Here is a 17,014-nt window from a genome sequence, read left to right as displayed (position 1 = left end):
TACGTATACACATATATATACATATACGTATATACGTATACACATATATATACATATACGTATATACATATACGTATATATACATATACGTATACACATACGTATATACGTATACGTATACACGTATACGTATACACATATACGTATACACATATACGTATACACATATACGTATATACATATACGTATATACATATACGTATATACATATACGTATACACATATATATACGTATACACATATATATACATATACGTATATACATATACGTATATACATATACGTATATACATATACGTATATACATATATATATACATATACGTATATACGTATATGTATATACGTATACGTGTATACATATACGTATATACATATACGTATATACATATACGTATATACATATATATACATATACGTATATACGTATATGTATATATATGTATATGTATATACGTATATGTGTATATATATGTATATACGTATATATACACGTATATATACATATATATACACGTATATATATATATATATATATATACATATATATATATACATATATACATACATATACGTGTGTGTATATATATATACACATACATACACACACACACACACACACACACACATACATTAGGGGTGCAACGATACACAAAATTCACGGTTCGGTTCGGTTCGATACTTTGGTGTCACGGTTCGATATTTTTTCGATACAAAAAAAATGTTCATGCATTTTTAATTTGTCATTTATTAAAATTATAAATATATATTTTAACTCAAAAGTACAGTTTTTAAATTTAACCCTAACCCTTGTGCGTGTTTTTTATTTTGACAGCGAATGCGCACCTGCGGACCACTTATGTGCAGCCCTGGTTATTTAGCTCATCATATCGCAGCCACAGAAATTCTTTTGTCCATGAAACCATAAAGCTGCACTTTCTTTTTGCCTTATAGTCTGATTTGTCATAACTTCTCCGTTTTGTGGTAAGCTTTTCTTTGGCTGTCACTTCTTCACCCTGACCTGTCTTATTTGGCTCAGCAGAACTGAAATGCTTTTACACGCTCACTCACATAAGCTCAGCGATTCTCTGCGCGATCAACCTCTCACATGTGTAAGCTGCGGGAGATTTCACTTGTCATGTTTGCATAGTAAGCTAACGATTAATAAGACGATGTCAGAGGAATTGGTGCACAAATTATCATCACTCACAGATCAGTGCTGTCGCTCTCTATACACAGTTCGCACGATTGCAAATTCAAACGCGACTTCAATATGTCACATATTGACAGTGGCTCACCGATGCCAATGACATAATTACCCAGCTACATTTCTGAAAGAATGCAAAAGCATTGACATATATTTTTCCTACAATAGCCCGACGGGCAGGGAAGAGAAAGATTTTGGTAGCCCGACTGAAAAAAATCGCTAGCTCCAGGACGTCGGGCTAGCGATATTGCGAGCCCTGTATCTGATTGAGGAATCACTCATCTTTGGAAAAGAGAGTTTATTACAGAGAAATGGCTCTTTCCAAAATAAAAGCTATACTATGCGCTTCTTCTGGGCTATATTCTCAGCAGCATAAGGAGAATCATGTGCTAACAGCTGTCTAAATGACTCGGCTAAAGTTAGTAGCATGCTTGCTTTTTTTTGTCTGCTTCCACTTGTCTTTGCACTAGGATGATGTCGGCGTAAATGTGCAGTCATATTCGTTGTGTTCCCACTAGTGCTTTCAGGTTAATCTCGTTGAAATGACCTTAACGCCACAACACGGCAAATCTCCGTTAACGAGCTACCGCCGATCACTCCGTGCATGGGGCTAGACAGCCAACACGTTAACGAGCTAACTGCGCTAACACACTAGTTCACACCAATGTAATTGAGCATTGCATGGCACATCCAACATACTGTTTTACTTTAGTGCATGACTCGCTTACCTTCAGGGTCATACGTCACATGAAAACCAAAATAATTCCAAACGCCAGATCTGAATGAGGTTCAATTTGCCTGTTGCAAGTAGAGCTTAACTTCTGTCTCGCTAGCTTGCCCTGCGCTCTTCCTTCTGACTATGCTGTCTGTGTTGAGCGCTCAGTGGATCTGCGCTCGACAGTGCAGCCTAGGCGGAGTAGTCGAACACAGATTCACTGAGCGCTCAACACAGACAGCATCGTCAGAAGGAAAATTGATAAAAGAAATTACAAATGTTGTATTGTTCGATACATATGCGTACCGAACCGAAAGCACTGTATCGAACGGTTTAATATCGATACGAATATCGTTGCACCCCTAATAAATAAATATATATATATATATATATATATATATATATATATATATATTTATTTATTTTAGTGGCAGCTTCTAATTTATTTTTCTTTTGTCTGGAGAGGAAAAACAAAAGATTTAATGACAAATCAATTAAAACAAACTGAAAATTCTTCAACACATCTTTTTGCTTAGAGAAAATATATTTTTAAATTGTGAAATGTGTGCCTTTTAGCAGGTCACTAAATGACTGAAACTGGGCTTTTCCTTCCCCATGAAAATGACCTTTGAGCAGAACCGTCTGCCATTCTTGTTATTCCTGTTATGTTCACTTGGCTTAGCTTAATAAATAAATAATTAACAAAACTGGCTAAAGTTTATTTTATTAAAATGCTGGTGAGTTTTCCATCCGTAACACTGCCTACCTTGTGAAGACAGGAAGCTGCGACTGAATGACTTGGACCCTGATTATAACGAGCAGCAGGGTGCTGATGACTAGAACAATGAGCTTCAGAAGAGTTTGCAGGACAGCATAGGGAAACCCATCTTTACCCTGCAGAACTTGCCATATCGTGTCCACCAGCATCGGCAATGTAAACTGAGAATGGCAAAAAAGACAGAAACAATCAACTTACCATCATCATGTAAAGCAATACCCATATGACATATACATTTATTCCAGGAAGCAACCTCTGAATAATGAAATCTATGCCTATAGAAGAAATAAAAAACAACAACAACAACATTATGAACACTCAAAGATAAAGCATTGATAGAAGACATGTCAAGATCTGAACAGTCCACTCTTGAAGTTGGTGCACTTGGTTCTAAGGGTCAAACTGTTTATAGCTTGATAACTGAGTGTGAGTATCTCCAAAGCAGAAATCTTGTGGTCAGCATGGGTAAATACAAAAAGCTGGATGACTGTGATACAGTGTGTGTGTGTGTGTGTGTGTGTGTGTGTGTGTGGTCAGATGTAGATATAATTTATAGAATGTTTTATGACACAAAAAGTTTCTGATCCTTACCCCCTGTGCAATAAAGATCTCGTAGACACAGCAGACACCAACAACCGTGATTCCCTGTTCCTTACACAGTGTTGCCGCTGCCACTAAAACTACTGTCAGAGCAATGGGAGGCCAAACTGAACAAAAGAAGAAAAAAACAAAAATATATATATTAATATATACACATGACAACTTATTAACCTTGTAGCCACTGGTGCATTGGTAACTTAACAAATGCAACAAATTCTCTTGATCCATTATGAACATAAAAACCTCTGAGATGTCATATTAACGTCTCCATATAGCACCAGTTACAAGTTTAGAAACACTTTTGTCTTCAGTGATAATAAAACTGAACAGTAAAAGGTGGAAACCTCATAAAGAAGATTCTATAAAAAAGTAATTTGAACGATTGAATCCACTTTTTACTTCATAATTCTTGGTGTGTTATGTTAATAGTTTTATATTTTCAGTATTTGTCTAGACTGGGGAAATGGGAAAACTCATACATGTTAAATTGGGTTACTTTAATAGTTTGATTTATTGTGATACATATAAACAGAAGAATGATTAAAAAAAATAACATAACAGCTCACTGTGGATACAAGTTAAAAACCTGAGGCTACTGTTATAACCAATTACTTGATCTTGCATCTTCAGAACTAAATATTACTGCCTCACAGTTATGTGTGTTCACCAGCAAACATGCAGGTCCAGACTCGCACACAGTGATATCTTCTTTGAAAACTAGAGCAATTTAAAAAAGGAAGTACCACAGATGAATACAACTGGACAACTGATACAAACTCAATATCTCAACAAAACAAACATTTTATCTCCTCCTCTGCTCCTAAGCTTTAGTGTTGAATAACTGCAGAAATCATTTTTTTCCAGAACATTATGATGTTACAATAAAGTTTAAATTTGAACTCTTGGATACAAAATGCTATCACTTTCTAATTTTATCCAATAAAACATTTGACGGAAATTGTGTGCGTGTTTACCAAATTCAACTGAATTCCAAATTTTAAGAGATTTCTTCCACGTGGTCTAGAGAAATTTGTTTTGGGAGACTGGTGAATACATACAGCTGCATCATCTAGAGGCATCTAGATGAGCATGGTAGGTGTAGCCATACTAAAAAGAAAGTACCCTCTGTTAGGGCTGGGCCATATCATGCCGTTCGCGGTATAATGTTGGGCAACGATAAGAAAATAAAATATCGCGATATAATATGGGTAAAATGCGCATGCGCAGTGCCTTTGTTTTCATATGCACATGGTGAAAAAAAGCATGAATGAGAAGAGCGAAAGCAGATCGGTGAATGAAACAGATGAACCAGAACTGGTTTGTAAAAATGGTTCAACTTCAGTGGTGTGGAACTGGTTTAGCTTTCGTCCATCAGGCACACAACAAAGCACTATTTTTAGTAGAGCATGCTAGCGGGCCGTCGTTATTACCGTGTTTTTTGGAAAACAATGGCACACTTAAAATCGATCCTTTGATTTTTCTGAAAATCGACAGTGCCCCTTATAATCCCGTGTGCCTTATGTATGAATTCTGGTTGTGTTTACTGACCTCAAAACGATTTTATGTGGTACACGGCGCTCGAAAATCTGTCAAATGTTTTAGTAGGACTTTGCTAAGCTACGAAGCCGCACCGCTTGATGGATTGTCGGAGCATTACGTCTATCATAGGCAGGAGCCTTGCGGAGTGATACGTACTGTGCTTCAACATAATATTACTGTATTGTGTGTGTATAACCTCTTTTTAAGTTTTGTGGATATTATACATGGTTATGCTGAGGATATGTCGGCCAATTTCCACTGGAAATGCCTTTTGGTTAAACTGTCAGCAAGGAATTTGCATTTGCACCGTTACATTTTTATATAACTTTAATGCACATAAAAAACAACTGCTTAATAATAAAGTTGTAGAGTTGTAAAGTATTTTGTCTAGTGTCAATTATATCATTATCGCAAATTCTCAAATGTATATCGTGATAAATATTTTTGGTAATATCGCCCTGCTCTACCCTCTGTCATTTCCAAGGTTTTACATATCAGGACATCATAAAAACTGACCTAGTCTTAAAAATACAACCTGAGATGAATATTATACAGCGTCATTATTATTTAACAAAAACTTTCCAAAACATATGCAGAAGCTGTGTGTGAGAATCCAGACGCATCCCATAATTCAGCAGCTTTAGAGCTACCTTTAGCAGCAGCAAGTTAAAGTCATACAGAAAGCAATTACTTAATCAGTCTTTTACATAAGATAATTGAAGATTGCAAACACTCATTTATGCATAGCTCTTACCACAACATTTCAATCAGATTGAGGTCTGGACTTTGACTAGAGCATTGCAAAAGCTGGATTCATTTCTTTTTCAGCCATTCTGTTGTGAATTTGCTGCTGTACCTCAGCTCAATGTCCTGCAGTGTGACCCAATTTTGATTAAGCTTTAGCTGTCAGACAGAGGGCCTTTGACTCTTGAATACTTTGGCATATAGAGGAGTTCAATGACTGGAGAGTACCCAGGTCTGTGGCTGCAAAACAATCTTAAATTGTCACACTCCCATCGCTGTGCTTGACAGGCAGTATGGGGTATGTTTGCTGATTTGCTGTGGTTTTCTATATACAGCACTATGCATCATAACCAAACATCTGCACTTTGGATTTTTCCGTCTAAAGGACATTGTTCCAGAAATCTTGCGGTTTGATGCCACTTTGCAAACCTATGCTGTGCTGCCTGGGCTTTCTTCTAGAAACCATTCCAAACAAGCCACACTTGCTTCATCTTTTTCTAATTGTATTGTCATGGATTTGAACATCTAACTGACATGAGCTGGAGCGCTACAGTTTTTTGATGATGATCTTGGGGTAAATTTCCTGAGACATCGACTCCTGGGAAGATTGCATGTACATGAATCATCTTTCTTACTATAGAACTGTAGACTTCAAATTGCTTGGGAATAAAAAAATCTTTGCCAGATAGATTACAACAACAATTGCTTGCTTAAAGATCATTGCAGATACATTTTCTACTTGGCAATGACAGGCATGTATTCTACTCTAATACATGCCCGAGTGCTCAAGATCAGCAGACTACCAAAGGTACTGCTTTTACACAGGTGGTAAAAACCTGCTGATGATCATTTAATCAACTGCATTTAATTATTACTCCCTTAGTTCGAATATAAGCAGCGAGAGTGCACTTTCACACACCACTTCCATATTTTGGCTTAATTTTGGATACATAAATAATGAAATATATCACAAGTTGTAGTATAGCTAAAGTTTTATTTACCTAATTTTAAGACCTGTTAACAATCAGGTCTGGATACATAAAACCTTATACTTGACAGATTTATTACCATGACTATAAGTAATAAGTAACACTGAACATTCCATATTAATTACCCTCAAAGGGAAGTGTTTATTTATATCAAAACATTGGTGGAAAAAAATTGGAAGTTAACACCCGAATAGCCAGGTGTTTGATCTTATCCGATCTGTTGCCACAACACTTCCACTGCCTCCATCTTGATTTTTTTGTATTTGCTTATTTTGGCAATTAAAATAATGAAATAATGTTAACAGACAACAGCATGTTGAAAATAAGTTCATACTTAATGACCCAGTAGATTTTGCACATGAGACAGAAATAAATAAAGGCCAGGGAAGAACATTATACTTACCAATGGAATGGTCTGGTCCAGTTGACTTTGTATACGCCAGGAAAGCAGCCAGAAGAAAGATTGATGAAAGAAGTTCAGCTCTGCCAACCACACCAGTGACCTGATGATAACAGTCGATCAACACAAGCGACCCAACCATAAAGATTTGGAAAGATGATTTCTTAAAATATACTTAAATGTTCATTGTTTGGTAATTCAAGTTGAAATGTAGATAAAAATTTCTGAAATAAGTTTGTAAAATAATACAGAAAAGTTTACTTTTCCTATTAGGAGATGCTATTCTATACCCATGCTACTTTGCCTCGACTCTGAAGCCACCACCACATGACCTCCATGTCTCAGACAACATATCTAATAACTCTGAGAACATTACACGTGTCTTTGACTGGCACGAACCAGAGCTCATGGTCTAAGGCTCTAAAAATAAAAATAAAAAGTTCTGTTCAACCCAAATCAACTGATGGGGAAGCAATTATATGTAACATAGTCTCTCTGACAGCAACGTCTGTCATTTAAGTACATGATGACTGCCCTCATGCGGAAGAAATATCATTATTAAGTTCTTGGAAAGAGACATACTCTAAGAACATAAAGGTCCCACAAATAGTTCTACAAAGCACTCACTAAAAGAAGAGGGGATTGTTTACACTTTAAGAATTCAACTGGCATCATGAGAGGGCTGCAGCTTCCAATAAATAGGGCTTGCCATGAAGATTCAAAACAAGCACAGGCACTGTGCTCTGACTGACCTATTTGTCAACTGGTGGGAGAAGGAAAAAATGCTGGCAGCATTCAAGAGCCCCCTAAAATGTCTGATCAGTGCAATGTTACTTCAACAGAATCTTAGAAAGACTGATTACAGTTGGCTCAATTTCTTGAAAATATTCAAACTACAAATTTAACTTTCCATCTATACAGAGTTGGCAACTCCATCCATCCAGATGGATGGAGTTACAAATTAGATACAAATTATTTAGTGTCATTTGTATCTAAAGATGTTTGAAGATATATATAAAAAAAAAACTGAAGTCTTCATTCAAAAAGACAGATCACCCCCCCCCCCCCAAAAAAAAAAAAAAAAAAAAAAAACCTACTGAAAAAGACATGGGACACACAGGCACTCTTTGTATAAGCTTATAATGTAGGGACCTTCAGTGCTTGAAGCATAATTCAAAAAACAAATGATCCGTTCAGTGAGAGATTCCAGACGGTGATAACATGAAGGGCATTTGCTGGACTAACACTAAAGGCTCATTTGTGAGGCAAATTGTTTCCATTCAAGAAGTCTGAAAGACTGTGCATAGATTAGAGAACATGATGAGGAAGATAGGAACAGTGATGCATGCTGTGTAACAGTAGCACTCCACACCCAAGAAGCAGAATGTTTTTTTACTCTGGTCAAGGCCTGTCTGGTCATCAGTTCAGCTATGTTCAAAAGGATGAAATACAAGTCCTAATTGGGGAAGAGGCTTTTCAGACAGTAGAATGAGATAAAGTTCAAATAAACAATAAGCTAAAGGGTTTTGATTTCCTATTAAGTTCAATAAGCTTTGTGTTACAGACAACATCCATGATAAGCTATAATAACTATCTTTATATTTCAAGAAGGAAAAAAAATGGAAGCAAAAATTTTAAAGCATTTAAAGAATGTTAATGCAGCCTTAAATGACAACAGTAAAAACAGAGGTTTAATGTAACGTGTAGCACAAGTAAGTTAATGTCATGAGCATGAACAAAAGGGTTTACTTGAATAAGGTGGAGTTCCTTTTTGAGCAAGCCATAACAGGCAAGATGTGACAATTCAATTGCTGTTTATTGTCTGGTTCACTCTGACGCAATTTTAACAATCACTGAAATGCATTCAGATTGTATGCCACAGTGGACATGTTGGTGCAAAGCTAAGTTTCTGATTACTCTTAATGTCCTACAACGCTCCATAAAGACACAAAGTCTTTACATGTAAAAACTGTTTCTATATTGAAGTCTCTTTAACACCTTATTGCACATGTAGATTTTCAAACTTCAAATGATCTCTGACCCGTTCCTAATTTCTTTTAATGCTTTTGACTTAATTCATATTTGTATTAGATGACCTAAATAAATAAAACATTCCACTATTAAATTACAAACTCATTTATTAAGGGAAAAATTTATCTAAACCTATCTGTCTCTATGTGGAAAAAAAAAATTCCCCCCCAAAACCGAATAATTTGTTGTACCACCATTGTAGCAACTGTTTGCAAGAACTGGTTTTTTCCATCTAAAGGAATTTTGGCCCATTCTTCTATGCAGAATTCTTTTAATTCAGCCACATTTACAGTGCAGTGAAAATACTTCTACAGCACTATCAAGTGAATTGCTCAGCTTAAGTTGGAATATTACAGGGCTACTCAACGCATTTCACAAAGCCAACTTTCTTGTTTTAAAGGAAGAGTGAAGGTGCGGCTAACATTACTGCTTATTTGGTTTGCGGTACTAGAGATCAAGTGAGACATCCAGTGGTTATAATTTCTGTGGAAAACCCAGTGCTTAGCTAGGGCAGCTTAGCTGGCTATGTTACCTCATAGCGAGAAGGACCTAGCTTCCAGTTCAGTGTTAGCACATTGCATGCTTGTATGAGTTCTCTCCAGAGACCCTGGCTGGATCCCACTGTCCAAAGTTTTGAAACTCTGTACCAAAGGTAAGTTTAACTGGCAATTCTAAATTGGCCAGAAGTGTTTATTTAAACTAGAACGGTTGTGTATCTGTGTTATCCCTGCAACAGATTTGTGAACCATCCATGACAGGTCGTCCATGATAGCCAAGTGGAATGCTTAGTTATACAAACCCAGACAGATGTTCCTAAAGTTTAAAAAAAAGTTAAAAAGTGACCTTGTATTCTATCTCATTTTTCCTAAAACTTTGCCTAACAAATGCTCATGAAAATGGTTAAAATAGCACATGAGAATGTTGAGGAAGTCAAGAGTTGGATTGCAGATGGGACTCAAGGACCACCTAACCAATGCCAATCATTTGCCTATAATTCCCAGTGGGTCTGTCCCATCCGGTGGAGCATAACTTGATGAGATTACTTTAATTTAGAAAGTGAAAGATAAATTAGGAGTATTTCCAGTTACTTCTCTCACTAATTTACACTTTTTCCATGGACTTGTACATGAACATAATTCTCAATTAGGCCAAATTAAATTTAATAAAACACATTTTTTAACATTTGCTCACAAAGCAATTGTACACTTACAGCTTCAGTGTGAATGGGATGCACAGCAAACAGTAATGCTGCCACTAAGCTGGAAGTCTTGTCCAGGAACAATCGGCACACTCGCAGGAAAAGCACACATACAACAGCATGTAAAATGACATTGAGCAGGTGGTAGGAAGCTGCGCTGAGTTCACTGAAGAGGTAGTTCAGTCGAAAGGTGAGTACTGTCAGGGGTCTGTAAGATTTATGACTCCGTTCCTGTAGTGGGACACATGTTGAAGGTTTATTTCTTTCTAAATTACTTTGAGTAACGACAAATGACAATGAGACAAATTTGATCCATAATATAAAATTCTAAAGAGAAATTACATAATCCCATATTGAGTTTGAGTCTTCTTAAAGCTTACCTCAGCCATGGGTGTTCCCCAGAAATCATTGAGAAAAAGGTTGTGGATTGGGGTTGATGGGCGCAGATCCTTGTTGTCAAGGATTGCTGAGACATCATCAAACACAAACCCGCATGACAAGCTGTTCCAGTAACACCCCACCACCAGTCCACTCAAAAGTAAAATCTCCTTCCATGACACAACAGCCATTGCTGACCAAAGCCTTCATTGATCACTGTGCAGGACAACAAAAAATTTAGTATTATTACAATTTTGATGGCATGACGATTTGTGAAATAGACACGTATGAGTTCAAACTTATTTCATCATTGGACACATATTTTCACTTATAGTGCAACTTTGTGATGTACGGTGTATGTAAACAAGTCTTCTTAGCCCGATTCCTCATCACAGCACCCAGTAAATTAAATAGCATGCAAGCATTACTTCTTAGAGTGTGCCTCCCTGGTTTGTAGATAAAGCTACAGAGTCAGATGTAACTGGAAATATAACAGCTAAATTATAGAACGAATAAAAGTACAAGTGAGTAAATTTGTGCTTATTTGTTGAAAAAACGAATAGTTACAGCTGGCAGCAAAAGCAAAGGAGGGCGTACTCCAACGCGCTGTCGTGGCCAGCTAATATTACTTGAGAGAATTAGCTACGAGAAATCGAACACCAGGTGTTTGATAAATGAAATTCAGTCGGCATTGTGACCAATCATTAATGGTTACATAATGGCACAAAAAGCCCAAAACAGCATGTAATGACAATTTCAGAGCCACCGTAGCTGCAACATAACATTAGCTAACGATGAAGCTAAATTAGCGGCTACAGCTAACTACCTTGTCGCCTGTGTTTAGGCTGGATAAGGTGGGAAGAGAAGTAGCTTAGGTCTTTCTCACCGTGTCTATAACAGGGCTGGCAGTTGAGCTCATAAAACACACTTTAGCTGACAAAACGTAGACGGAATACACAGTTCATCAAGCGGCGTTCCATATGTGCTAAGTAGCTTTGGCGAATACCCACTATAACTTCCGGTGCAGAGGTGACCGCGCAAGTTGAACCTAGCCAAATTTGATGCTTTTTGTGGACTAACTGACGTAAATATGGACAGTACCGAGTTGCAAAACTGCGACGATACACTTTAATAACTTTATATTCACCGTCTCGCTACGGTTTAGTTAAGTTTCCGGGAACTTTACCGATTTTTTTGTAGTTTTCTTCTGGAGTAGCTTCATTAGCTAACTGTTGTTGTCAGCCGTAACCTAGCAGCCAATGCGTCTCTATTCTATAACCGTAAATTTAAGTGCCACATCGATGTTATATCAGTTCCTATTTAGCTAAGTCTTTTAAAAACACATCATGGCCAAGATGCCTGCAGCTCTTAATTGGGATAAAATGTTGAGAATTGACCCAGAAACCCTCAATGAACGCGACAAAGACGAAGTGGATAAGGTCTTCGATCTGTTAGTTTTGGTAATGGCCCGTCGATGACATTATGCTATTTACTTCTGGACAAGAAGCAATGTTTTATATTTTTTAATTTGCAAATTCCATCAGCTCACTGAATGTCTGTCTTTGATGGTCGATGGAATAAAGACAGACTATAGTCCTGCTCATATTATTTTGAGTATAGCAATCACTTGATGATTGGTCAACAATTATGTACTTATGTATGCTAAATTTTTCATGCCTTCGGTGACCATTGGATACAACACATAACAATCTAACTTATGCTGAAAGCTCTTGATGAATTTGCCGCATAAGCCTGAGTACTGCGATTGAACCTTGATCAGTCTTTGTACACCTCGTCATATTACACGTATAAATATAGATTGTTTTGGTCTAGGCAGTTGTGTCGTACAAGCATTGGTATTATGAGGTTGAATGACTCTACATTTGACTTTTCCCATGCAGACAGAAGAATGGGGTGTGAAGGATAAAGCTCCAGAGAACATTATTCAAGTCCTCAGGGTGTTTCAATCCCTCCTGAAGGTGTTCAGTTTTATTGTTTTTATATTCTGATCTCTCCCACGCACATCTGTGAACCACCCTACCAACATCTGTAATGTATTTTTAGGAAAGAAGAATATTCATAAAGGAGTCACACTACTGACCTTGGTGCTTTTACGTGTTTATGCATGAAATATTTCCTTTGAAATAATATTTGTTTCTCAACGTCTTCTCTACGTTTCTGTGTTAGATTAGAGATCGAGAACTTTCTGTTGCCTTCGACTTTATCGATGACATTGGTGTAAAACATGCTAGAAAAGGTTAGTATCATATAAAGTTTGTTAGACATTTTTCTTTTTTTGTCTGTGAGGTTAAAAAACAACATCTGCATTATTTTTCTGTGTTTTAGAAAAAGAACTCTTGGCTAAAGTGTCACAGTTGGAACAAGAACAGAAGGTAAAACAAATCTAGTTTTTATATATATATATATATTTAAAAACTGTATATGTTATTGCTTACACATTATATATTGGGCATTTTTGTTGATCTGCTGAACTGTTATTTCTTCACATGGTTGAACTCAACCATCATTATGAATGTTTATGTTGTTGATATCACTTTCTATGCTTATTTACTTCCTTTCAGCAGTGCCAACTCTTTCAGCCAATCATTGAACGTAACCCTCCTTATGAAGGGATTTGCTGTAGTGACCCCTAAGAAGATTACAGCTAATTCCTTGCGCACTCACAGAAATTGCTTATCGTTTGGAATTGTTAACCATTTTCAATTTTCCCAGGGTTGTGGATTGTCACTACTTATATTCTGGTTGTTTTTATGCCTTAAAACGTGAACAGAATGTTGTTTAACAACCTGGTCATGGAAATGAACACATATGAACAGATGGAGGTAATAAGACACTAAGAGATTTCTTTGTGGGGGTTGTTTGGGTGTGCATCTTGTCTCCTGTTTATACTACTCAGCTCCACAGCACTGTGCAGAACACCGGCTTTATTAGAGATCAGATTTGGCACCTTGAGACCCAGTTGGAGCAAAGGGAGAATGAGGTGACCCAGTTAAAGAAAGAAATGGGGAAGGAAAAGAAAACCAATGAGGAGGTATGAGCACTTTACTTGCCGTAGGTAGACTTGCAAATGTTAGCTTATTAGTTTGCACATGTTATGTTGACAAAGCGCTGGTAAAAAAATATATATATATGCTGGTGAAAAGATTGAATGTTACGTTAAACTGAAAATATTTATGTATGGACAAATTTATATACAAAAACAACCAATACAAGAATACGATACAAATGGTTTGACTCATCTGTTGCTTTGCTAATCTTGTTTGACATTGTTTGCTTCCACCTTTCTATCGTTTTCTGATGGTTACAAGGCAACAACAGAACGCTTTCGATGTTTCTACATTGTAAAGTTGGTTTTGTCTTTCTAGTTGGTTGTGCAAGTAGAGAAGGCTGAGGAAGTCATCAAGAAGCTGAAAAGAGAGGTATTTGATAGTTGACATTACACTCGTCATTTCATTTCATCCCTTGTTTAGTTATGATCCATTCGCACTTCATTTAAAACTTTTGTGTATTCATGCTTTACCTTCATTTTTTACTCATTATCTCCTTTTAATCTAGTCTTTTTTTCTGTCTCCATCTGTTCCGTGGTGTAGTTAGAAAAGCTTAAGAGGAAGGTAAGAAACAAAGGTAGTGTAGTTAAGTAAAATGAGGAATAGTTTGTAGGTTTTGTAGCAATATAAAGGTGTACATGAGGCTTTTTTGCATCACAGCTTTTTATAAATGTACATACAAAAAGTGAATAGGATGATGATAAGAAGTATATCATATGCAATATGAGATCCTTAACATAATGGAATTTTAGCAGAATTTAGGGTTTTTTAAAGGGTTTAAGTTTTGATTTTTGTGCACAAAGTGAACTTGACTAACCTGATAGATTATAAATTATAACACATTTTATATTTAATATAGCATAAGGTGACACCTTCTAGACTGTGTGTTTTCTTATAAACTATCATAGTAAAATCCATCGCTGTTCAAAGTATACTGAAAAGCAGGACAGGCTTGTATTTCAGGGGCTTCGAAAGTCAATTTAGTGTTTCCATATTTGTGAGTGAGCAGAGGAAATTTTATTTGGTTCATTTTCTGAACTGACGTCTGTGTTGCCGCATCACATCAGAATGAGCAGCTCCAGCAGGATGTGGACTTTTATCGCGGAGAGCTGGACCAGAAAGAGCCTATGTCTTCAAAAGATGAGAATGCTGAGACTCAGAGGAAGCTCAACCTTGCCAACCGCCAGCTTTACCAATGTTTAGAAGACCTGCAGGTACTGAAAATCTGTTTACTATAAAATCTGGTCAACTAGGCAACAGACTATTTTGTGCCAAGCTTGGCAATGGTGCCATGTATCGGATGCCCAAGGCCATCTTACGCTGCCTCATACATGCAAGATTAGTGCTGTTTGTAATTGTTAATTAAGACCTTTACTGCATATATTTATGGCTTTCATTTTTTTTATTACATACTCTTTGTACTGCTGATTGATGTGTCTTAGACTACGCCCCCTAAAATTATGTTTATTGAATTATATTGTGTTTATTAGCGAGCAGAAGATGAAAACACACATCTGAAGACTGAGAATATGCAGATGCAGAGAAGCCTGGAGGAATCTGTGAAGGAGATGGAGAAGATGACGGATGAGTACAATAAGTTGAAGATTGTGGTGCAGCAGACTGACTCCATTATGGACCAGCTTAGGAAGGAGCGAGATCATACAAAGCTTCAAGTAAGATCCTTCTCTTCCCATATGGAAAAGATATATATAAATCTTATAAAGTTTTTATCTGTCTTGTATGAAACTTGTATGAAAAGCATACAAGAGTGAAAACACATATAAGATCCATTGAAACATTATATAATGAAACTTGTATGTTTGGTATACTTACTAAAAAAATATATGAAAGTAATGAGAAAGTGGCCACTTTCATGAGTAAATCATATATGTTTTTACTATTTCTTTTCCATATGGGTTCACATACTGTTTTTTTAATGGAGATAAGTTACCTGAATCCATTTATTATGTCACACTCTGCAATTTTTTAAGCTGATAAAATAATGTTTGCGTGCAAGGTACAGAATCATGGCTCCACTTTTTATGTGCAGGTCAGAGAGTTAACAGATAAGATTCATAGCATGACTGAAGAGAACGACCCTATTATGGCAGCTGTCAATGCCAAAGTGGAGGAGTGGAAGGTAAGCATTTAAACTTACTCTCCAAAGGGCAAGTTTTATTTGTTTAGTTTATTTCCTTTAAGCAGGTGCATTCAAGGAAAAACCTGCAACCTTAACCCTTACACCAAGGGGCTTCTGGTGCCTCTGTTAATCTTCACTTCTCCGCTTAAAACAAAGGATCACTGAACATTAATACTAATATTGATTAATACAACATTTACCTATGGGTATCCCTACATATGGGACTAGTCTCTTCACTGCCTCTTCACATAGTTTAAAACTACAACCCAAATTGTAGAAAAGACTTACAAATCTCATTGATCAATGTTTTACTCACAGTAGAACACAGAAAACATATCAAATGGTTAAACTGAGAAAATGTAACACTCGGAAATAAGGCAATTTTGAACATGTTGCAAAATATTAGACAGGCCTATATTTACCACTGTGTAACAGTCATTTTCATAAACATCTGATAATTGAGAAGACCAGTTCCTGGACTCTGGGAAAGTAATATTGTCTCATTTTTCTCTGATAGAGGATTCTAGCTGTTTCACAGTTAACAGCAGTTTATTTTCTCATTTCATAATGAGCCAAATGTTTTTGGCTGGTAAAAAATCGTTCACTCTTTGGAGTCTTCAACTTCAAAGTTATAACAGATGAAGTATGGGGCTTAGCATTGTCTTGCTGAAATGTGCAAGCCCTGTGTTGCTCTATATTTTTTTTAATGCGGTGCTGTCTGTGGGGCTGAAGATCAGAGGCACCCAGTACTGGTATTCAGCCGTCTCTTCTGGATTTCTCCAAATTTTCTGAATCTTTTGATGATGGTATGTGCTGTAGATATTTAAAGTATTTAAACATTTTTCTGACTTCCACAATTTTTTAGACAGACTGGTGAAGATCTTGCCCATCTTTATTTCTGAGAAACTTTGCCTCTATAAGATGCTCTTATAATAGTCTGGTGTCTCACTGACCTGTGGCCAGTTAACCTAGTTAGCTGCAAAATGTCCCTCCAGATGTATCTTTTTGGTACCATTTCAAGTTTTTTGTTGCACTCATCCCACCTTTTTAAACATGTGTGCTGCAATTGAATTCAAAGTGAGTTTCTATTTTTCGGGAAATACTAAAATGTCTAACTTTAAACATTTGATATGTTTTCTGGTGAATGAGATATGGGTATGTGAGCTTTGCAGATTCTGTTTTCATTTAAAGTTTGAACAGCATCCTAGCCTTTTTGAAATTGTGATTG

General features: G+C 36.6%; 2 protein-coding genes across 13 annotated transcripts in view; one reads left to right on the top strand and one right to left on the bottom strand.

Moving 5' to 3' along the window:
* The window catches only part of tmtc3 (transmembrane O-mannosyltransferase targeting cadherins 3), a 32,668-nt gene extending 20,769 nt beyond the window's left edge, over positions 1–11,899 (bottom strand). The window contains exons 1-6 of one of the 3 annotated variants that reach the window (XM_085283018.1): positions 11,765–11,899; positions 10,581–10,794; positions 10,213–10,431; positions 6,975–7,074; positions 3,291–3,406; positions 2,688–2,860 (exon numbers count right to left, since the gene is read on the bottom strand). In XM_085283018.1, the coding sequence (XP_085139144.1) occupies positions 2,688–2,860; positions 3,291–3,406; positions 6,975–7,074; positions 10,213–10,431; positions 10,581–10,769 (797 nt within the window). In that variant the 5' untranslated portion in view covers positions 10,770–10,794; positions 11,765–11,899. Of the gene's footprint in view, positions 1–2,687; positions 2,861–3,290; positions 3,407–6,974; positions 7,075–10,212; positions 10,432–10,580; positions 10,795–11,404; positions 11,622–11,764 lie in introns of those variants that run through there. The other 2 variants (XM_085283017.1, XM_085283019.1) reach the window with 2 other exon arrangements.
* Positions 11,900–11,901: 2 nt separating this feature from the next.
* The window catches only part of cep290 (centrosomal protein 290), a 41,352-nt gene continuing 36,239 nt past the window's right edge, over positions 11,902–17,014 (top strand). For 6 of the 10 annotated variants that reach the window (XR_014893439.1, XM_085283010.1, XM_085283009.1 and 3 more), the window contains exons 1-10: positions 11,902–12,038; positions 12,480–12,557; positions 12,766–12,835; positions 12,925–12,971; positions 13,496–13,630; positions 13,965–14,018; positions 14,190–14,210; positions 14,714–14,860; positions 15,137–15,319; positions 15,697–15,786. Coding sequence is in view for 9 of the 10 variants with exons in the window: in XM_085283010.1 (XP_085139136.1) it covers positions 11,925–12,038; positions 12,480–12,557; positions 12,766–12,835; positions 12,925–12,971; positions 13,496–13,630; positions 13,965–14,018; positions 14,190–14,210; positions 14,714–14,860; positions 15,137–15,319; positions 15,697–15,786 (939 nt within the window). In the remaining variant the exon portion in view is untranslated. Of the gene's footprint in view, positions 12,039–12,479; positions 12,558–12,765; positions 12,836–12,924; positions 12,972–13,225; positions 13,422–13,495; positions 13,631–13,964; positions 14,019–14,189; positions 14,211–14,713; positions 14,861–15,136; positions 15,320–15,696; positions 15,787–17,014 lie in introns of those variants that run through there. The other 4 variants (XM_085283012.1, XM_085283011.1, XM_085283015.1 and 1 more) reach the window with 2 other exon arrangements.

The sequence above is a fragment of the Mchenga conophoros genome, linkage group LG7 (genome assembly GCF_057382185.1).
Source record: "Mchenga conophoros isolate Kocher_MC1m ecotype Shallow Benthic linkage group LG7, M_conophoros_male_GT1.1, whole genome shotgun sequence".
NCBI lineage: Eukaryota > Metazoa > Chordata > Actinopteri > Cichliformes > Cichlidae > Mchenga > Mchenga conophoros.
Note: the sequence above shows the minus strand (reverse complement) of the source record. Positions and strands in the feature narration are given on the sequence as shown.